The sequence below is a fragment of the Trematomus bernacchii genome, unplaced genomic scaffold (genome assembly GCF_902827165.1).
Source record: "Trematomus bernacchii unplaced genomic scaffold, fTreBer1.1, whole genome shotgun sequence".
Classification (NCBI taxonomy): Eukaryota; Metazoa; Chordata; class Actinopteri; order Perciformes; family Nototheniidae; genus Trematomus; species Trematomus bernacchii.
The window spans coordinates 1,662,885-1,685,990 of NW_022987683.1; the positions used below are offsets into that span (position 1 = coordinate 1,662,885).

The 23,106-nt window shown below is 41.9% G+C and overlaps 1 protein-coding gene across 2 annotated transcripts in view; it reads left to right on the plus strand.

The window, feature by feature from the left end:
- The first annotated feature begins 47 nt into the window (after positions 1–47).
- Positions 48–23,106, plus strand: part of dock11 (dedicator of cytokinesis 11) — a 58,287-nt gene continuing 35,228 nt past the window's right edge. For both annotated transcript variants that reach the window (XM_034136324.1, XM_034136325.1), the window contains exons 1-17: positions 48–318; positions 5,002–5,118; positions 5,526–5,615; positions 6,308–6,390; positions 8,431–8,497; positions 9,642–9,737; positions 10,477–10,611; positions 13,624–13,807; positions 14,379–14,458; positions 15,951–16,034; positions 16,249–16,389; positions 18,924–19,205; positions 21,283–21,405; positions 21,517–21,599; positions 21,786–21,908; positions 22,101–22,177; positions 22,908–23,092. In XM_034136324.1, the coding sequence (XP_033992215.1) occupies positions 214–318; positions 5,002–5,118; positions 5,526–5,615; positions 6,308–6,390; positions 8,431–8,497; positions 9,642–9,737; positions 10,477–10,611; positions 13,624–13,807; positions 14,379–14,458; positions 15,951–16,034; positions 16,249–16,389; positions 18,924–19,205; positions 21,283–21,405; positions 21,517–21,599; positions 21,786–21,908; positions 22,101–22,177; positions 22,908–23,092 (2,055 nt within the window). In that variant the 5' untranslated portion in view covers positions 48–213. The remainder of the gene's footprint in view (positions 319–5,001; positions 5,119–5,525; positions 5,616–6,307; positions 6,391–8,430; positions 8,498–9,641; positions 9,738–10,476; positions 10,612–13,623; positions 13,808–14,378; positions 14,459–15,950; positions 16,035–16,248; positions 16,390–18,923; positions 19,206–21,282; positions 21,406–21,516; positions 21,600–21,785; positions 21,909–22,100; positions 22,178–22,907; positions 23,093–23,106) is intronic.

Sequence of the window (23,106 nt, forward strand, 5' to 3'; positions counted from 1 at the left end):
GAAACGGAAGTAGGTAATGGTGAAGCATCTCGCCTCGTTAAACCTCATATCTCTGCTCTCTCATCAGCAGCAGCAGCCCCGCCTCGCGACGCCAACCGCTGGCTGGTTCGCCTCCAACTCAACCTCCCACATCTGGCTGTCACAACGTGCCGCTCCTCCGGTACCGCGGCATGCTCACATACACAGCGAGTGGAATTTAACAAGAGGGGCACAATGTCTGAGGTGCGAAAATTCACAAAGAGGTTAAGCAAACCCGGGACGGCTGCGGAAGTCCGACAGAGCGTGTCGGAGGCTGTGAAGAGCTCCGTGGACCTGGTGGTGAGTTAATGCTGTGTGTGGAGCGGCGGCGGTCATTTTAAGCTAATAGGGATAGTAACTGGTTAGCTCTCTTACCCCCCCCCCTCCCTCGGTTTCCTTGGTGAATAACGGGTCAGCTTTTCCCTAGTTCTTTACATTCCTTCTGTACATTTTCCACATCTTTTTCAGTCTCTTTTATTTGTGTATTTCCAGTTTCATTCAGTGCGCGTGCCCCACCAGTCTTTACGTTAAACCTAAAGCTAATGTAAGCCCCGTGTCAGAATGCACTGGAACAATTTCCCTCGCATTCTGTGTAAAAGACAGGAGCTATTGTATTCCGCGAATACAACTCATATATGTTGGCTTGGTTTTTCTAAATTGCCGGCATTACAAAATAGTCTGACATTGTCCACATGGTTTTTCAGTCATGTTCTGCTCCTTTTGTGTGCTGGCGGCTGAGGAGCAGTGCCAGTTGGACAGCTGCAGCATGGCTTCCCTGTCCTTGACTTGGAGTGTGTGAGCCTCTTTATTTCGGCAGGAACTGGCCACATTGAGTCAAAGAAAGCAGTCCATGCATTCCTTCAGGGTTGATGTAAATTGCTAATGACGTGTGTGCAAACGCATAGGGTTTTTATTTTCTTCTCCTTTGGAATCAATAGCAGTGCTGGTGGCTGATATTGGCCTTGAACAGACTGAATGATGAGGGATTATAGGCGCAGTGGTTTGAGTTGAATAGCATTGAGGATCCTGCTTATGCAGCATTTTTATGTTTGAATGGGCTCCCATGTGGGTTGACTTCTTTTCATATAAGCATGTCTAAGGCGTTACATTGATTTGTCTTGAAACTTCCAGTGATGTCAATGCAGATTAAGCCTGTTGATAACTTTTCTATTTGTTATAGCCAAATATCTGGCAAACTGATATGAAAAACTTCCATTTTAAACACAAAACTCTTAAATATGTGGCTGTTTTAGAAAGTTGAGTAGCTTACACTTGTGTAAATAAACTCTTGTTCCCTTGGGATAAAGTCTTATGATGGTCATCTAGGAGTGTGACGCACAAGTGTAATAACCTTGTGATAAGGTTTTGATTTCCGGAACAGAGGTGGGAGTGTGTGCATGTCTGTGTGTGAGTTTGTGGCCACGTGTGATGTGTCTTCTGATAAGTTTTTCCTGTTGAAGAGTATCTGCTCATTTTGTGGAATAAATGGTTGGCTTGGTAACTTGAGAACAAGCGTAGTTTTGTGGAGGGAGATTCCCTCAGGCCAGCTGTGACCGTGCTTCCTGTGTGACTGTTCATTATGAACATCTCTATAAAGTCTGTCCTGTTTTCCAAGTCATTCCTTACATGCCTGTATTCTTGGATTTTCTAGTGAAGAAATACAACTTCATTAAAGGAAATAGGAAAGTGCTGAATACAACAACAACCCTTGGGCCAATCGGCATTACGTTGCTACATCATGTAATTGCTTCTTCGTTAGTGGTCCACAGAAAGTCATGTTGACATGTTTTTATCAATTCTAGGTCTTTGTTTAGTTGTTTTTCACACAAAACTGTTTGGGAAGCAGTGGACAGTATTGTTGTTAATTGGAATTTGGTAGTAACCAGTCCTTAATGGATTACTACATTCTGAAAGGTTTAACCGCTTATGTTTAGATTATAATAAATACGTTATTTGTACAGTAGTTCCCAATCTTGGAGGGCAAGCACCTATAACAGGGCGGAAACCCATTGCATATGACTAAAAGTAAGAATTCGTTGTGATCATTTTCACGCAGGTGTAACTAATAGAAGTCTTAATTGCTACATTTCATGTCAGTGATAAATAGTCATCTTTAAGGTAATTGATTTCACATGTGTAATTCTTCCTCCCTGACAAGTGAACATATTTGTAATCCTTCAAATTCCAATGGGAAAGTTATTTAAAAATGTTTGGGAACAATTCTTGAGGAATGCACTGTTGCCATCTTGGTTAATATGACACAAAAACGTAATAGTCACTATAATCCTTATTCATCCTTACTCTGCTATGCAAGCCTAAGTACCAGTCATTTTGCAGCGAAACATGTCTATATTAGGTAAATCACATTAGTTTTTAGATTAAATGAATGATAACATGAAACAAGGCTCCTTTAGGCTGAACAATCCAATATATCTTATTGAAACAAAACTCATACAAATATCAATATCTTTTGGAATCAACGTGTAAGTATAGACAAGTAAAATAAGGCAAGCTATCCATTTTCTTCCCCTCCATGAGCCGCTGTGTGTCATATACACACAGGTTGGAGCACCAAGTGGGGTCAGCTGTGGGACAAGGGAGCTTGATTCAGTGTGTGACTCCCATGAGAGTGTGTAATCTATTGTTTTTAAGTGTAAGCTTCTTTAGCCAGCCTGATTAAATCCACCTGGTCATGTTGGAGTTGGGATCGTGTAATGGGACACAGACATCTGGAAATGCACCCTTTGCTAACATCATCATCACAGTCCCCTGGAGAACACTTGGAGTCAAGCTGTTGGTGTTTGAGAGAAGAGGAGAAAGTGTTTTGCATCATACAGTTACGCCACGTCTTTTAGCATCTCCCTGTGTGTCTCAATCGATGAATGTGGCTTCACAGCTGCCGGCTTCTGAGGCTTGTGATTCTTCAACTTCTATGAACTCTCTCTCAGCCCTTCCTTCTCTCTTTCTTGCTTCCTCCCCTCCCTCTCTTTCTCTTTCTTTCTCTGTAACATGATCAGCGTTGCAGTGGAGCCGCTGTGCGCTGGCGATTTCCCTGTGACTTACACAGCGCTGCGGTTTAGCTTGTTGCACATGACAGGAAGCAGGGCTGCTGCATCGGGTGCAGGGCCGGCACAGTCGCGTGTAATGCTTTCAACAGACGTGTAGTTTGGTGTTTTACTGCTGCTCAGGTGGCTGTTTGTCCCCTGAAGAGCCAGACTTCATGTACAAACATACTCTGAGATATCTGCAATCACTACGTTTCACACTTCATTTCAAGTATCTTTGTGAAGTTCTTCTTAAGATGAGTGGCTCAAAATGCTAAATGCTGGTTTCATGTGGACAACCGAGAAAGTCGGGGGTCTGGTGGAAAAATGTGTACATATCACGTACTTGAAACCATCAGAGGCCAAATTATTGGTTAGAGAACACTTAAAAGCGAGCACTTTCTTTCCTTCATTGGCTTGTGCACAGATACCAGCATATTCAAGGCATTTCAAACTCTTTAACCCTCACTAAACTCATACTGTATAGCCAAACAGTGTTCAAAACCACAGAAATGTATTTTCAAATTCTAGTGGAGATCCAACAATTCAAAAAGATCCCAAACAAGTGAGCGTTTATTCTCAGGAAATGCAGGCTGGAATATTTACTCAGTGTAAACATCATATAGCTACTGTATATTGAGGAGCTGTTACACAATACTGTCGATGCAAGTTATACTTTGAGGACGTGTGGAAGTAATTTGATTCCCATTTTCTTAGCTGCTTAAACCTCAAAAACCAGACAAACTCAGAAAAAAAGTTGTGTTAATATACGTCCATGTAGCCTATAGTGAGAGGGTGATTAAGATAGAATATGTTGTCAGAGATAACATGGATTACAACATGGTTCACTTGGCACATAAAGCTGCATATTGGAAAAGGATGTAAGAGCTTGATATCTGCACATACAAAGTGCAACAGTGGTAGTGTTAGAGGAATAGCAGTAGAACAAGGAGAAGGAGGGAAGAACAGCAAGCAGAGGGGAAAAAAGCAGCAGCCAAGCTAACTTAATTTGGGCTTTTTTTACTCTGCCCGCCTCAGCAGTGGTGCAGTAGGAAAACACAGCTCTGCATCTCAGCTGCACGACTCTTAAATGGAAATATGACAAGGTGGAAAATGACTCAATCACGCTCCCCCAGCTGTAGCGCATTGTCACAGTTCTTCTCTCCACTTTGGCTCAGCAATACGGCGCAGAAGACGCTGATCAAACCCATACAGTCTGACCATTTCCTCTGCAGAGTCCAACGCTCAGCCAGGGCTTATTGGCTAAACTATTCATCACCATTTTCATTGCTTAGCTTGAGCTTAAAGTTGCACTTTCTTGGGAATTAATTCTGAATCTTACCAAGTGGTTTTAGGTTTATACTTGTGATCACATCTTGACCTAGTTGTGCACGGCTAGGTTTTAGCCTGTATGCCACTTGAAGACATTCATGCATTTCATATCTTTCACTTCTCTATGAAACTCAAAACAGGAAGTTATGATGTTCAGCTAGATCATCCATATGGCATGTGATTTATTTCTTGTTTTTTGTTTTATTATTATGCTTCTGTCAAGAACACGCGCTTTATTTGACATCACATAACTGTCAAGTCAGATGGATTCCATTCCTATTTTGTCTTACCTTGAATGCCCCTTTTGTCAGTTGCTTCGCTTTCGTCATTTTCACCTTTTTTGTTGTCCACCCACAGCTGTCTGAGCCACTGTTTCCCTGCACTGTGAACCTCTGAACTCTGTGGTTGTTTCTCTGATCTCTTGTTGCTCTGCTTTTGTACGGGTTGTTAAGAGCTTCTGGGGTTGAGCCCTTGTTAACTGCATTCAAATAAGCAAGGCCATGTGGAGCTTACCAGAGCCACAGTACACACAGAACCATCACAACATCAAATCAAAAAGAAATTGTTCATTTAAAGTGACATTTATTCGTCTTCCTCCGTCTTTTAGGAGCAGCCAAAGATTATCGAACCGCTGGACTATGAAGCTGTGGTGTTCCAGAGGAAGGCCCAGATCCACAGCGACCCCCACAGAGACCTGCTGCTGTGCCCTGTGGACGATGTCTCGGTGAGTCCCCTCATGCTTTGTCTCCTACTGCCTCTCGTCTTCCTCCCCCACTGAAAACAGCCAAATCAGCATTTCTTTCTTGTTAAACTGCCGGAGTCAAACGGGGAACAAAGAGCTGTAAAATATCCCCGTTCAAAGAAAGATGTCCCATCATTAATCACTTTTCCACTAACACACCAGGCTTGATTATTTACACTTCAGTCAAACACAACCCAGCCAGTTAAACATGTGGTTTTGTTTAGAGCCACGTCTTGCTCTTTTTCAATCTGTTTCCTTGCATCTGTGTCTTCTTTTTTCTTTCATTCACTTTCTCTCTACCAGTCGTTGTTGAGGGCTTCCTGCTGTGTTACTATTCGATGGGAAGATAAAGGACTGTCATTATAACATTGTTGTGTTGTGTTTCGTAGGAGTCCCAGATCTCACGGCAGAGGAGGACCGTCGTTCCCTCTGTGCCTCAGAATGCAGAGCGAGAGGCCAGGAGTCTGTTTGCCAAAGAGGTATAATCCATCTGGCCCATGTGTAGGACTTGACACTTACTAGTCTCAAACTGCACATATGTTGCAGTGACTCCTTTCTAAAAACTAAAGGGGACGTTTGGAGTACAACATTGAAGCTACGGCATTTATTCTTGACGTTACAAAAATGTCTTGATGACTTCACACAAGACTTTCTGCATTAAGTGGTCGCTTAAAGCTCCTAAAGGAACACATAATGCACAGGCCAGTACTTAACACATGCTCTACTGAAGATATATTGTGTAAGAAATGAAAAACAGACTCTTCTGGCATGATGTGGATCTAAGCCGCTTTTCTGCCAGGCTTTAAATCCTCCGCCAGCTCCCGTGACTGTGATATTGCATGGAAACAACTGTCATAGGGATCGTTAAAACAGATCCAGGCTTACTCAGCATCTATTGGACAAAGATCCTTTCAGTTGACTTAATTGAGAAGTTCTGCTTGCAGTTCACATTGAATTAAAAGTGATATGCACAGTGAAAACCATCTTGAGTAATGCCAAGTAGAACTCACGGCAGGGCTAAAGAGTTCTTCTGCGACTTATTTTGAGTTCATAAATAACACAGTGCTGGAGGATCTGTCTGGAAAGAACTGTGTGCTCTGTTAGGTCACGTTGCTGCTATGGGATGCTTGTTGTATTTCTGCCGCCCCTAATCTAGTTCTCTGTTTGGCAGTGCATCAAGATGTACAACACCGACTGGCATGTAATCAACTACAAGTACGAGGCTTACTCTGGTGACTTTCGCATGTTGCCAAGGTAAGGAAAACATATTTGTCTACTGCTAGTGCAAAACAAGTTCTATACTGCCAAACATGCAACATGTGAAAGAGATTTACTCTGCTCAGGTGGGTCTGCTGGATGACAACATGCAACAAATCTCTGTCGCTGTATATACATGTAACATGACGCCTCAGCAGTGAAGAGGACATACTGTAAATCAGATTCTCCTTTACAACACAGGTGCAGCACAGATGTTGTAAGTTAATCAAATGGTGATAAAGCTTCCTAAAGGAAATATTTGTTAACCCCACAACATGCACTCAAACCTTAAATTGGAATGAAGGAGACATGCGTAACAACATTTTACATATGCCCTCGAAATTCCAGAAAAAAACCCAAATACAAATAAAATAACCAATTGCAATTATTTCGGACTGGACTATGATGAATACATGGAGTGGTTGGTCATTTTGCATCATTATTCTCATTATTATAAAAAAAGAAATGGTGGAGGATCTGTAACAAACAGAAGTTTAAAATATGATTTGTGGCCCGGAATATCTCTGCTGCTCAGCAATACTTTATTCAACATTTTATTTTACCACATATTTAGCTACGGAGCCCCTAAAGGGACATGGAAAAAAAAAAGAAAAGAGAGAGAGAAAAAAAAAAGAAGTCGGGATAACGGTTTAAGAGACATAAAAAAAAAATATGAGAATAAAAAAAAAGTCAGGAAAACGGGTTCGTTTCTCGTGCGCACGAGAAACGAACCCGTTTTCCTGACTTTTTTTTTTTTTTTTGAGAAAGCGCCAAGGAGGAAGTGGAGCACACAGGAGACAACCATTTCATTGCAAACCATTTCATTGCAGACTGTTATGTTTACGTGGGAAAATGACAGTGCATACATTATTTGAGATATATTTCGAACTCAGACTTAATTTTATGGACATTTCGGCCAGGGGTGTAGAGCTATTTGTTTAAGCACCGGATTGGCAAAACAGGAGAGTCTGTAAACCAGTCTGCTTTGATCTATGAATTAATGTCCATGACTCTCAGAGTACCCCTGCTGAAAAAACCAGCTTAGACCAACTTAGCTGGTCAACCAGCCTGACCAGCTAAGTTGACCAGCCTGGCTGGTTTAGAGGGGTTTTGGACACTTTAGCTGGCCAGGATAGCTGGTTTAGCTGGTGGCTAGTTTAGCTGGTTTAGCTGGTGCACCAGCTAAACCAGCTAAACTAGCCACCAGCTAAACCAGCCATCCTGGCCAGCTAAAAAAAACAGCATAGACCAGCATAGTATGCTGGTATGCTGGGCTGGTCACCAGCATCCATCTATCACCAGTGTATGTTTAATAATAGTATTAAATATACCATGCTGGAAGCTTGCCAGGATTCCAGGTGACCAGCATACAGAGTTTAAATACTGGTATGATTATTTAAACTAGAGAACATAAATATATTACAAAGATTCATTGTGTCATGTATTCTGGTATCTACCAAAATAAAGACATTGTATAGTGACCACACACCCCTGGCCGAAATGTCCTTAAAGTGAAGTCTGACTACGAAATATATCTCAAATAATGTATGCACTGTCATTTCCCCACGTAAACATAACAGTCTGCAATGAAATGGTTGTCTCCTGTGCGCTCCACTTCCTCCTTGGCGCACCGGTAACTTTCTCAAAAAAAAAAAAAAAGTTAGGATAACGGGTTAGTATCTCGTGCGCACAAGAAAGTTTCTCGTGCTCACGAGAAAGTATCTTGTGCGCACGAGTTAGTATCTCGTGTGCACGAGAAAGTTTCTCGTTTTTTCATGTCCCTTTAGGGGCTTCGTATAAAACATATATATACTTCCTACAATTAAAATATTGTACTAAATACACTGTCAGATACGGTGGTGCTAAACTTACTGACCAACACGTACAGTAAAAAGCAACGGCAACAGTTCAAGCAGCGATTTGTTGCATGTTTTACGAAGAGTCAAGACGTAGACAGATCTCACCACAGGGGGAGTACAGTGGGGAAGGGGCTGATTTATTGAAGACTGCTGACACTCACTCGCTGTCTTTTCAAAGCAAAGGCCTGAAGACAGACAAGCTGCCAGCTCATGTGTTCGAGATCGATGAAGACGCCAAAGACGAGGTGAGTAGGGGGGCCCGTTAGATCACAGTCATTGATCAGTGCAGCGAGGATGAGTGGTCTGCTATTGACTCACCGGACCCTTTATGGACAGATTGCGCCACACGTATATAGGCACAGCTTTTAGTGATGTGCTATAAACCCTGCCCGGAAATTCAAAAGATACCTTTTAATCTTTTGAATTATAGAGATAAGACACATTTGGCTCCTTTCATATGCCTCCATATCCTGGAAATATGAGCAAATGTAGACATGCATTTAGCTGGTTATTCTGCTGGATGATTTTCTGTGACTTATGGTCTGTCGGTCCTTCAGTCCAGCCAGCAGTGAGACCCCTCAGAGACTGAACGTGAGGAGGGGAAATCAGTAGCTTTATACGTCCTATAAATAGCCTGCATCGATCCTCCTCCCTCTAACCGGATGCGGATAAACTCAGACAGAGAACAAGTTTAATTGAAAGGAAAAAAAAGGCTGCTTGAATGGGGATGGCAGGGAGAGGGTGGCTCTGTTCCTTCTCAAAATGGGAAGTGCTACTGCTAAAAGCTGGGGGCATGTAGAAACAACATTTAGGGAAATAGAGAAAACACATACAGGTGATAAAGCAAACAATCATTATATATTTATTAGCTTCTGAAAAGCTTTACTATGTCTTTTTATAGCCATCCACAGACCGTAACATTAAATCATAATCAATACAAATTCAGTCTGGGACATGATGCAAGGTTTGGTGTGTCTGAGGGAAGCATAGACTTCTACAGAAGGAGAGCAGCCAGCCAATTAGATTACAGGACAGCTGGAAGGAGGGGTGGTGTGTGACGCTTGGAGGACAGAATGCCACTTCAATGTGATTAGTCTGGTCTCAATTGTGCACACACATAAACACACATACACACCTCGACCCCTTTCAATCAATGTCATAATATGTGTGTCACGTTCCCGGTTTACATTAAGTTAATTAGCGCTCCTTTTACTGGGCATTCCTCCAAGTGGCGTTACTCCTGAAAATGTGTATATCAGAGAGACCATTCCCTTGTGCTCAATGTTATTGGATATTGTGATGCTTAATAAGTAAGAACAATTAACCTGAGATAATCTGCATCATTTATTCTGTCTTGATTGATTTTCAATATGTGTCTGTGCCTGTCAGGACTCAGCCTCGCTGTGCTCCCAGAGGGGAGGCATCATGAAGCAGGGCTGGCTGCAGAAAGCCAACATCAACAGCAGCCTGTCTGTCACCATGAGGGTGAGTCACCACCAGACGCCCTGTCTGCTATTCATACAACATAACAGCAACAAATAACACAACAACAACAACAACAGAGCAGTAGGGTTCACCACAGAACTAGAGAAGCAATATTATGTTTATTTATTTTAATACAGACAATCAATGAAACAGACAATCAAAAACAAAATGAGTAGAAGCGTGAGGGCAGAAAGCTTAGCTCATAAAGAATATAGCCCTCCTGCTAGTCATCCAGTTTCAACGTTTTTGATCAGAGACCCAAATATTAAAGCATTTTAACTGCAAAGTCAGGAGGTGGGTTTCCATGTGAGTATGCTTATAAAGACACACATAAGTAAACAGCATTCTATATATACATACACCAATACTTTAGGTTTCAAGGTAGGATTTAACAAGTCATTTATGGGGCTGAAAGACAAATACAATACCTTATCAATGAAAAGCTATATTAAAAAGAAAAAGGGTACAAATGTCGGTGTACAGATAGCAATACAGTTTGATTTTTGATCTTATTTTTAAATCAATGTTTGTTTTTTTGGTAAACAAAAACACAAAGTTACACCTTTAGTCCTTTGTTGCTATTGAATGTACAGCATTCTCTATCATCTTCTGCATTAAACCAACCCCATCATACATCATCATACCGCATTTTAAAATCAATTTAGGCCAAAAACAGCATAAGCAATCCTCAATCTGTTCGATATTCCTCTGACTTGATCTCTACTGTCGCTAATTGCAGGTGTTCAAGAGGAGGTACTTCTACTTGTCTCAGCTCCCCGACGGCTCCTACATCCTCAACTCCTACAAGGACGAGAAGAACTGCAAGGACACAAAAGGATCCATCTACCTGGACTCCTGCATAGACGTTGTTCAGGTAGAAAAGGCTTAAGATTTTTGGGAATACTGCATAACATATTTTTTCTCCTGTTTTACAACTCTTAAGCTCTAAATAAACCTTGCTGCTTACTTAATCAAACTCTTTTGACCCTCTGTGCTCACTGTTAGTTTTCAGTTTTTTGGCACAAGCTCCCATCCTCGTGAACATCAGTGTGTTTCCTCGTCTCGCCACGCTCCAAGGGGTTTTAGTCTCTTTGATTGAACAGATTTGTTGCATTCCGAGGACTCGGCAGAAAAGTCTCGTTCTGTGGGATTATGGGGGGCTGCTGCGGTTGGCTCACGGCGCAGGCTGGTACCTCATTCAGGTCAGCGCTCACAGCAGAGGCTGCCAGGAAGCTTTCAGTTTGATGAACACATTCAGAAGATGAATGGGAAGAGTGAGGAGACTCATTCTGGCTGCTGGCATACAGTGGAAGCACCCATAAGACCGCAGCGTTTACCTTACTTAACCTGGAAATGACCCAGTATTATGACAACCTATCTTTAGTGAGGACCTCAATCTGAAGCACTGCAAAACCTTTATTGTAGAGGAATGTTTTCTTTTTAAATGTATAGATTATATTTGTGTTTTTCAATATCTTTTGAGCCACGGTACATTTTTGACGTAAAAAAATTCTGCGGCACACAAACAACCAAAAAAGTGACTAAATTAAACATTGTAGCCTACATTTACTGTAGGGAGCATACAAGGCATCCCCCCTCCCCCACATCGGCCTCTCTGACCAGCTCACTGTTCTGCTGAAACCGGCCTACAGACCCAGGGTAAAAGCGACCAAACCGATTTCAAAACGGGTACGGGTGTGGTCAGAGGAGAGTACTGCTTCACTTCAAGACTGCTTTGACACTACAGACTGGGACATGTTTAAGCAGGCAGCCACATACAACCATCACACCAACATACAAGAATACACAGAGACAGTCATTCCTGTGCCAAAGAAGTCATCTCCATCCTGCTTCAACGACTACCGCCCCGTCACACTGACTTCTACCATCATGAAGTGCTTTGAAAGGCTGGTCATGAAGCAGATCAAATCCACCCTCCCCCCATCGCTGGACCAGTTTCAGTTTGCCTACCGAGCTAAACGGTCCACAGAGGATGCAATCTCCTCCGCTCTCCACCCAGCCCTCACACACCTGGACACTAAGGACTCGTATGTCAGAATGCTATTCATAGACTTCAGCTCAGCATTCAACACCATCATCCCCCAGCAGCTTGTGCAAAAACGTACAGACCTGGGCCTCAGCCCCTCTCTCTGCAACTGGTTGCTGGACTTCCTCACAGAGAGACCACAAGCTGTACGGGTCAACAACAACACCTCAAACACCCTCATACTGAGTACGGGGGCCCCCCAAGGATGTGTGCTCAGCCCCCTTCTCTTCACCCTGCTGACCCACGACTGCAAACCCAACTTCAGCTCCAACCACATCGTGAAGTTTGCTGACGACACTACTGTGGTGGGTCTCATCAGCAACAACGATGAGACTAACTACAGGAAGGTGAACCAGCTGGCCCTGTGGTGCCAAAATAACAATCTCTTCCTCAACATGGAGAAAACAAAGGAGATTGTTGTTGACTTCAGGAGAACACACTACCAACCCCCCCTCCCCCTGACCATCAACGGCGCTGCTGTGGAGCAGATGAGCAGCACCAAATTCCTGGGTGTGACCATCTCAGATGACCTCACCTGGAAAAACAACACCACCCGCACTAGCGAAGAAGGCCCAGCAGCGCCTGTACTTCATCCGGAAGCTCAAGCGAGCCGGAGCACCACCCCCCATCATGCTGTCCTTCTACCGAGGCTCCACTGAGAGCATCCTCAGCAGCTGCATCACGCTGTGGTTTGGAAGCTGCACCGCCTCCAACCGCAAGAGCCTGCGGCGCATTGTGAACTCTGCCCAGAGGATCATCGGTGCCTCACTCCCCTCACTACAGGACATATACAACACCCGCCTCACCCGCAAAGCACTCAGAATTGTGGGTGACTCCACCCACCCCTCCAACAGCCTCTTCAGCCTCCTGCCTTCAGGGAGAAGGTTCCGCAGCCTCCGCTCGAGCTCCACCAGGCTGAGGAACAGCTTCTTCCACCAGGCGGTCAGGATTCTGAACTCTCTCCCCTCCCTCCCTCCCTCCTCTCCCTCTCTCTCCTCTCTCCCTCCCTCCCCCCTCTGACATCTCTCCCCTGACCTCTCCACCCTGCCTCCCACCTTTCCCCCCTGCCCCAAATGGACCTCGACTTTACCCCCCCCCCCCACACACACACACACACAACCTTCCCTGATCCAGCACCAGTCACTTTTCTACCCATCTCCGCTGCTACTGCACTGAAACTGTACTTTGCACATCATTTTCTCATTTGCACTAAAGAATACTTGCATTAATGTAAATTCATGTTCTGTGGATTGTGTTTTTTAAATATATTATTAACTAGTACTTATTACTACTATTACTTAGTTTTATACCCTGTTTATCTAGGCCCTTTTTGTATCTGTTTTATGTATATATGTCACACTGTGGGACTGCGAGAAACAGTATTTCAAATTTCTGTATGTATAACACTGTATAACACATGTAGAAATGACAGGATAAGTAGCTAGTTTTGAGAGCTTTCTCTTTGTGTTTTTTTTCATAAAAGTTACCTGTTTCTCAGTTTGTTTACGCAGACGAACAAAATAGTCTCTATTCTTGTTTTAAGGTGACAGTGTTTCTTTTAGAGATGTCGTTTAAGCTTGCTTGTAACCATGGCACTGTTGGATTTCCTTTTCAGCAAATGAGTACAAAAAAACCAATTCAGTTAAATTGGACAGTCTCCCCCTGGATGTAATTACTTGATTACATGATATTAACCTCCAGGGGATATTCCATATTCCAAACCATACCTATCTTCTTATTAGGACAATATAGTATGATCTTTTATCTATTGTGAGTGTGTTTTTGTTGTGGAACTTAAAATGTAAAGCATATCAAATCCAGTCATTCTTCCCCCCTCAGAGCCCTAAGATGCGCCGCAATGGCTTCGAACTGAAGATGCAAGACCGCTACAGCCACTTCCTGGCGGCGGACAGCGAAGCAGAGATGGAGGACTGGGTGATCACGCTGAAACAGGCTCTGCAGAACGCCACGGATCCCAGCCAGGACAGGAGGAACGGGGCAGAGACACTGGACTGTGCCCTGGGTGAGTAATACTCTACCTACCAAGAAACTTTGGATAAACACATGTCTAGATCTACTTCTGTCAACCTATTATTTACAGCATCATTTAAATGTTGCTGTAAAGTAATGGTCCATTTAGCCATGATGACAATAATAACATGTTGGGCCATAACCTGAGCCTGTTTGAGGGTTTGAAGTTATGTGGAAGAATGCCAACAGTCTAATGCAGTTTGACTTTGTGTGCAAGCATCTATTGGCCCGTCTTCTTTAATAGCATACTCTCTGCAGAATGTTCTAAGGAAACCAAATAGCTTGGTCAGAGCTGCTGATGAGGGACTGGAGAGGCACTTAGGGTTCACTCAGTTCATCACCCGTCACCTGGGAGTCAGCAGAATAGTGAAGAGCCTCTTTCTCATTTGCCCAGTAGACTGTAAGGTTTTATTTGGTCTAGATTTGAAACTTGCACACAGCCCAGAGGAAGCCATAAGAGAAACATTGAGCAACAGAGCTTTACTGGACCTGATTTGCATCAGTGATTTGTTATCAGACTGTGACTGTGTGATTCATGTGTGATCATTGTCCCGTTCAATCAGATGACGACACTACCAGCCAAGGTAAAGGGGAGAGCCTGCTGGAGAGCCTGGGGAGGGGCTTACATCCTGAACTAATTAAGGTACGAAGGATGAATGGATGGATGGTTAAATAATTAATTTAGACAAGAGGAGATACTGACCTATATCTGACCACAGCAAGAATACATCATAGCGATTTGACCTCGCAAAGTCAAGTGGTTCCTTGATAAAAAAAAAAGCACTATTTTTTCTACTTGTGAATCTGTGACTTTATTCTCCCTGAATGTTTAAGATTCTTAAGAGGAAGAGTATGTTCTTGTATATTCACCACAATAATCTTTTATTTTGGGTTTTCTCCAAAAATGTACCCCTCTCCCCGTTTCTTTATTTTTTAATAAAAATGTTTTACCTGTAATGGATCTAAAATGCTATAATTGATATATAGATATTCAGAAACATTTTACATTTGTATGGAAATTCTATACTTTTTTGTATTTCACATGGTAGTTTTTTATATCCTAAGTGTGCAGCTTTATTTAGCTAATTATTATTTATTTGTAGTATTTCTTTAGTTTGGTTGCTGTTCTTGTTAGGCCTACAGTTATTGCTGATGATAGTAGTAAAAAGAAAGAAGAACAAATACTGCGAGAAGCCATATGTTATCTCGAAAGAGTCTGAGGTTTTGTACCATGCCACATTTTTTATCTCTTGTTTATAAATCTTTACACAATGATAGAGCCACAGAAGAGCAGCTCTCTTGTTGGCCTCTCTGTGTTTGAGTCTGTTTCCTACGCCAGTGTGTATTCTACAGAGACTCTCCTCCTTTAACATATCTATAAACCCAGAGCTGCACACAGACAACAAAGCCCTCTGTGCTCTGTGCTGCTGTTTCACCGCTGTTTGCTCTGGGCCACTCCAGCACAGCTTTTCCCAAGATCACCTGTCTGCAGGCTGGTCACAGAGAGAGCAGGAGAGAGAGGGAGGAGGAGGAGGAGGAGGAGGAGGAGGAGGAGAGATGGATTAGTGCTTTTACCGTGACCTGAGGCTTTGATATGTTTGTCTCCATTAGATTCTTATCCTTTTTGTCTGTTGACCGTCTTCTTCTTTGTCTTACTGTGTCTGGATGTGTGTTGGTTTACTATGAGAAACGACATGTCCCTTTAGTACACAATATAGCAATATATACAACTCATAAAACATTTTGAAAAGGCTTTGGAATTCATAAAGTTAAAGAAAATACTGAAGATACTAAAACATTTGAATACCCTATTTGCTTGGAATGAATACGCCTGAAAGCCCAGGACACATACATATATCATTTAAGGTTATTTCAGACAAGGACTTATGTTTGCAATACTATGTATTTTTTATAGAAATGTATTATTACTTCTTGAAGAATTGTGTGATTGTATTATGTTTGTTTTGTTTGGGTTAATGATGAAAGGTTGATAATGTTGTCTCACTTCATAATGGGGATCCTTATAAAAACATCTGAACAACAAGATATTTAAATTCCAAATAAAATAATGTATTTAACTGTCATTACATTTGCACATATTGTACCTGATGTTCTTCCACTCTGTGTGTCTGCAGTATGCCAGGGAGACAGACCAGCTGAATAAGATCAACAGGAACGAAGGCAGACAAAAGCTTTTCTCCCTGGATCCAGAGACACAGGTACACAACATGCTTCATTTGACACCTTTATGTTTTATTTATTTCACTATTGATTCAGACTATTTGATCTCTCCTCGCACCGTTTCCTTCTCCTTTGTCCTCTTCCTTCTTTCACTGCTTATCCCCTCTCATATCCCCTGGATCAATCGTTCTCTTCTTGTTGTTTTATCTCCTCCCTTCTTTCCCCCTCTCCTCCCTCCTGTGTGATATCCAGAGGCTGGACTTCTCAGGGATCGAGCCAGATGTGAAGCCGTTCGAGGAGCGTTTCGGCCGTCGTATCGTGGTCAGCTGCCACGACCTGACCTTCAGTCTGCAGGGCTGCGTCAGTGAGAAGGGGGACGGCGTCCTCACCAATGTAGGTCACCACCTTACCTCCACAGGAAAGACTCCATTAATATCCTGCTTAAGTTACTCTTATACTATCTCTACTGCTTCCTATTTTTCCTTAATTACTACTAATGAGAAACTAAAGCTTTTTAAAGTCAAATAGATGACCATAAGACCTTATATACATAGACAAAATTACACAAAAAGATTACAAAATAAAAAGAATATATACATACAAATATATTTTTAAAGGCATATTGCATCCAGACCTAAAAAAACAAACTTACGGTAAAGAATGATCACAAAAATAAATAAAAAATATAAAAATCAATTGTGATAGTACATCCGTAGTAATTGTTTTTTCTAATTGCACTTAAGCCTATCTACTCTCAATACACAGTCGTCCTTTTAACCTCACACATCCCCAACCTTCCTCACCCTCTGCAGGGCTGCCCCAGATAATACACTTTCATAATTCATGCTGCTCTGTCTGAAAGCCATGGAAGTAACCAGGCCAACGGAAAACACAACTACATATCGTTGTCATATTTTCTAAAAAGATCAAAACACTGATGTTGCTAGCTGGTCTTAATGTAAGCGCTTATTTTAATTTCTTTAGGCGTTAAACTTTGTTCCTCCAGATAACTTATGCAAGAACTCCGTCTGATGAATGGTGGAGATTTCTTCATTGTGTTTAATGTGCGGATCATGAGACAGCACTTCAGAGTCTCCGCCTTTGTCAGAGTGGATTACTGTAGTCATAAAACATTGAGTTGCCTGCTTGTGCATTAGAGGGGCTAGAGAATTGAAGTGACGCATATTTGTGGTTTGGATACAGCACGCTCTCTCAATCCCTCCCCCTCTTCCTCCCTCCTCTCCTTCCACAGTCTCTGATAGGTCTAATGATTATTGGATGGTTCTATTCTGGCATAAGTGCATAGTCATTCAGAAATGTGCTACTGTAGAGCCAACATCTGCTTCTAAACAAGGGATAAGATAATACTAATTGTTGGTGTCTGATATACGTGAAGGCAATCTTTTTTACAATGTTTATATAATATTTATCTGTAAATATTTTGTCTCGAACAATTGTAGATGTTTCTTAAAATGGAAACATCTACAATTGTTATTGTTGCATATTTGATAGTATGGCAGATCACATTTAAAGTTAACATTATTCTCAATATCCCAACCAATAGCTTGGGGGTCCTCCACAGCAGTGGTTCTCAAACTTTTTTCCATCATGTACCCCCTTTGAAAAAAAGATTCAGCCAAGTACCCCCTGATCAGCGCAAAAACAATTTGTTAGGGAAAAAATGCCTAAAGAGGTACAGTACAGCCTTGTACCATCAGTGTCTGATTTATTAAAACAACAACATTGTAACTGAGAAACACTTAAATGCTACATTTCAAATGTTACAATCCATCACTAAATTCATGGCAAACCAATTTTAACATCATGCAATAACACTAAGACGACATTAGTTGCATTGAACTGATCTTTTTAATAAGTTGTACTTACAATGTAGTGAGAAACATGGGCTTGTGCTTCCCTGAGGATCTTTGTCATTCTGACAGGGAGGCAAACTGCAGTTATTACACTTCGCGTTTTGAAATATGTGTAACTCTGTTCATATAAAACCCACACTGCTCAAACTTCGTTACTTTTCCTAAAATTGGTATATTTGTATATTTATTTATTTAGGGGCGTGGGGAATGAAGAGAAAAAAATATATGAGCATTTTATGAGCATGGGATTTTGACCCCTCATATAAACATATGCATAATGCTGCGCGATACTTTGCGGCCACACGCCGTTGTCAAGCAACGCTTATTGTTTAGGTCCTTTGAAAAGCAGGCAGTCATATAATTAACTAGAACTAGCTAGATCTGATAGATTTGGACATAAACGCGAGTGAAGTATAACCGGATGCGAGAGAGAGATCAGAGATCAGATCAGCTGCTGCTGACGGAGAACACGCAGCTCTGCATGGTCACAGCTCCGCCGCTGTGACGGACCGTTGAGCCGAGCAAAATACACTAAGAGTTAGACCTAACACACTTAGCTAGTTTATCTACTCTGGAACTAGCTAAACTAGTTATAAATATATTTATTATTTACTGTCGGGTCACTTATTACAGGTTCAGTGAGCTGCACGAGACTGACGGGCTGTCAGGAGAGAGGAAAAGAGAGCACCCCGTTTACTTTTCCCATTTTATTATCCAGAATTACTGTAAACTTTTGAATAAAGTAGTTAATCTACTATTAGTAGTTTGTTTAAATGCATTAATTATGTTTGTTTTTTTCATTAACATAAAATAAATCTCACGTACCCCCTGCAGTACTCCAACGTACCCCTAGGGGTCCGTGTACCCCCATTTGAGAACCACTGCTCCACAGTATAGACCTAAAATTGGTGGAAAAATGAAAAGTTGGGGGGAATTCTTAATTGAGGCATTGCTCTGAATAAAGCTGTGATGGATAGTAACTATATCCAGGGGTATTGTAATCCTGCCTGATGTATTGAAGTGTGAAAGCCTCTCTCTGCTGCTGGACCCCAGGTGGAGCCGTTCTTCATCAGCCTCGCCCTCTTCGACGTCTCCAAGAGCTGTAAGATCTCGGCCGACTTCCACGTGGACCTGAACCCGCCGTGCGTCAAGGAGATGCTGACCGACGTCTCGGGGCAGCTCTCTCCTTCATCAGACTCAGAGGGGGGAGGAGGAGGAGGAGGAGGAGGAGGAGTCAGGGAGGGAGGAGGCATGGTGAACGGAGACTCTGCCAAAGGGAACGGCCTGCCGCTTCTTCAGAGGGTGTCCGAGGCTCTGCTGCGCTTCCCTACACAGGTAGAGACTTGGCTGTGGTTATACATCTGTTTGATTCAGGAAATGACTCACGGCCAATCAGAAGGGGCAAGGAACCTGAATCATTGTTGTATCATTCACACAGATGTGAGGTGTGTTCGGAACAATGCTTCATCCTGTCTGGGAAACATATTTTGACATCAGTGTCTTCTGAACAAAACTAAAGAACACAATTTAATTAACTTTAATTCATCATTCATATTTTGTTTACTAATTATAAATATATAGATTTTTTTTATGACATTTAGACTAATTTAACAAAAGTACAATTGGTTTCAAATGTAATGAGTTAAGTATTAAAAGTAAAACTATTATGAACTTTTAAGGCAAGTGATTTTAACATCTTTAGTGTAGTCTATCTCCAGTCTAAATAAAACCAGAGATCTGGGAAGTCTATGCTCTTCGATTACAAAGTCACATGGGCTCTGCTTACATAGCCTGCCTTTTAGACAGAAGAAGATAGAATATTTGACAGCTCTGGTATCAGATTAGAGTTTTAACCACATGAAGAACTGAAAAAGTGTTTTAGTTCATAACGAGTTTTGCTCTTCCTCTGTTTTGAGAAAGAATAGCTACTAGTGAAGATATACAAAAATACTAATCTAAAGCAAACAGTGTGAACACATATCCATTTGTATTCCTCTTTGCCCATGGGGAGAAATGTATACATAGACTACTTGAAACACCCGAAATAACCTCTATGTACTGTAGTTCAGAGGGTTATATTTGTGTGTTGTATCCTCAGATGCCCTTTCAGCACCGAAGTCTTCTGAAACAGAAACACAGTGTTGCTCATTTAGATGGCATTTCAGAATCCCTTTTCAGTGTTATATCAACGCAGTGCCCGAGATGTAAGCTTGATGTCACTTCTTACCTAGAAACAGCAGAACAAGTATCTCTAATAAAGAATGCAGCAACCAGTAGCAGGCCATACACAGTTTAAAAGCTGCAGACATTAAATAATAGAACTGTTCCAAGTCTTATTTCTGCCCTTGATATTACATTCTGCCAACAGACATCTGTGAAAGTCCTACCCCAGCAGAACACACACATACAAACACACACACACTAACGGAGCCGTCTCTACCTCTGTGATTAGTGTGTTATTATAGCTCAGCTGACCACGGTTTAATTTAGGTGCGTTGGGTGTGGTCCAAGGACTGAGCCTCCACTCTCCACTGCATCAGCAGCTCTGAGGAGGCCACAGCTTCTATTCCAGTTCATTACATCATTCACAGATCTATTACATTTATCACAGTGAATATGTGAATGAGTTCCTCAAGCCAGCAACAAGTAGTATTTGTTTGCAAAAAAGCTGTAACACTTTCTGCGAGCCATTCTAGGCAGTATGACAATTAGATGTATGTGGTTGTTTGAAATCATGCAGATAAATGAATGAGGGCGGATGGGAGTGGTTGCACAGGGTGAAGGCCTGTAACTGTCTGTATACTCTCTTCTATATTATTACTGTTTGTGACGTCTGCGTGAATTTCAATTTGAAGCTAAATTAGCCACTTAGAAGGTGCTCCCTCGGTAGTGTCAATTCTTATGCTGCCTGAAAATGTAATGAATTCCAAAATGACTTCCTGCTACTTCTGTCTAGATTTTGTTTCCATTCTAGGAAAACCCAAGAGGAGGTTAAATATACATTTCAAACTAATATGAGCTCATAACTTAATAGGAGCAGCGTGTTTTGTCCGAAAGTAAATTCTGTCCCCTGGAGATTGTTTATGTGAGCTGACACTGACGAGCTATAAGTCAGCCCCCTCGCACCAGAGCAAAAATAGAAGTGAGCTCCATGTGGTTTTCCTGTATGAGCTCGGCTGACAGCAGCCACTTCCCCCTGCACTTGCCTTGTAGAGAAGCAGCGGAAACATTTAAGAACGAAAAGACATTTGAATTACTGATGAATGCTTATTTATTAAAGAACCCAGCAGTTTGGATGAAGTGCTTTCTAGTCTTAGGAAAAAGATATCACAGTCTGCTAATGCACAAACAACCACATATCCATATTATCAAGTCCCTACTCTAATTATTCATGTACCCCTCTCTCCTTTAGGGTATCTTTTCAGTGACCAACCCTCATGCAGATATCTTCCTGGTGGCCCGTGTGGAGAAGGTGCTGCAGAACGGCATCACACACTGCGCCGAGCCGTACATCAAGACCTCTGACATCAGCAAGGTCCACAGTCTTCCCTTATCACAATTCAAAGACAAACAAACGGCAGTGAGCTTACGAGTTTAGCATTCTGTCTTCTGTTTTTGAATGATTCCTTTCTGTTTGTCTCTGCAGACTGCTCAGAAGGTGCTCAAAGCTGCCAAGCAGACATGCCAACGCCTGGGACAGTACAGGATGCCTTTCGCCTGGGCTGCCAAGTAAGACAGGAAGAATACACAAGTCAAAAATATGACCCAGAAATGAATCTGTTTGGATCCTTTTTTAGAACGACCCAATTCAAATGCATAACATCTGTCATTATAATAAGTAAACATGGGTTTTTAAAAGCCAAAAATCAACTTTTTTATTCTGCTTATGTCACACCTCCTCTAATGTGTTTTCAGGCAGGTGTTTAAAGACGCCCAGGGCAGCTTGGACATGGACGGGAAGTTTTCTCCTCTCTACCGCCAGGACAGCAGCAAAGTCTCCAATGATGACATCATCAAGCTGCTGGCTGACATCAGGAAGTGAGTCATCACATCTTCTGCTATTTTAGACAGTGCTTAGAGAAACTAGAGCACAAAAACACCCATGCCCTTGCACATACATTTTTAAAAAGGCATTGCATAAAAGCCAGTTTACAAAAGCCTACATTCAAATTTAGAAACATTGTTTTATTTAATCTTGTTCTTATTTTAAATCTTTATTTTCCTCAACAGACCTGAGAAGAGCAAGCTTCAGACCATCCCTGGACAGATGAATGTCACCATCGAGTGTGTCCCACCTGACTTCTCAAGTATATTGTCGTTCCTAAACACTCCCCATATCCTAATATTTGTTTATCTGTTACAGTGAAGCAGAGTGCCGTACTATTACAACTGGCAATAAGCAGCTTTGAAGCCTCCTGTAGTTAGCTGCCCACTATCTCTGAGGAATGTCATAAAGAAAAGTCAAATAAGCTTCAAATTCTTGATCACAAGGATAGTTATCAAACAATATGAACTGTATTCCTGTTCCTAAAGTGCAAATAAGACAATAGAGTAACAGAATGAAAAAATACATGAGCAGGTTGAGGTGAAAATAAAATAAACAATTAAGTTATGGATTTAAGAAATAAGCTCATGGTGAAAATTCTAGTGAAATAAATAACCAAATATATAAATACATTAGATACAAATAAAGGAGGTGATCTTGTATAAAAGGCAACAAAATGCTAGAAGAAGGAAGTATAATAAAACTAAAATGGTGATACTAAAACAAGCACAGTTTAGATATGATATGACAGTAAAGGGAGATAGCCCACCATACATTTGAATAATGAGAGGAAACATGCAATAGATCATCAGGCCATCTTGTAAAAGTGAGTTTTAAACGGCTGCAGATGGAGAAAAGGCTGTTCCAAAGCCAGGAGGAGTTCTTAGCTTAGAAGTATCCAGAATAATCTTAAATTAACTCTTGGGATGGCACAAAAAACAGGAACACAGCGGCGACGGTTTTTCCCTTACTCGTGCACTCTGTCCTTGCAGATACGGTGACTTCCTCTTATGTTCCCGTCAAGCCCTTCGAGGACAGCTGTGAGCGGGTTTCAGTGGAGGTGGAGGAGTTTCTGCCCGCAGAGGCCAAGTACAACTACCCCTACACATCCTACAAGAACCAGCTGTACGTCTGCCCCCTGCAGCTCAAATACGACAACCAGAAGTCCTTCACCAAGGTGTGACACTCAGA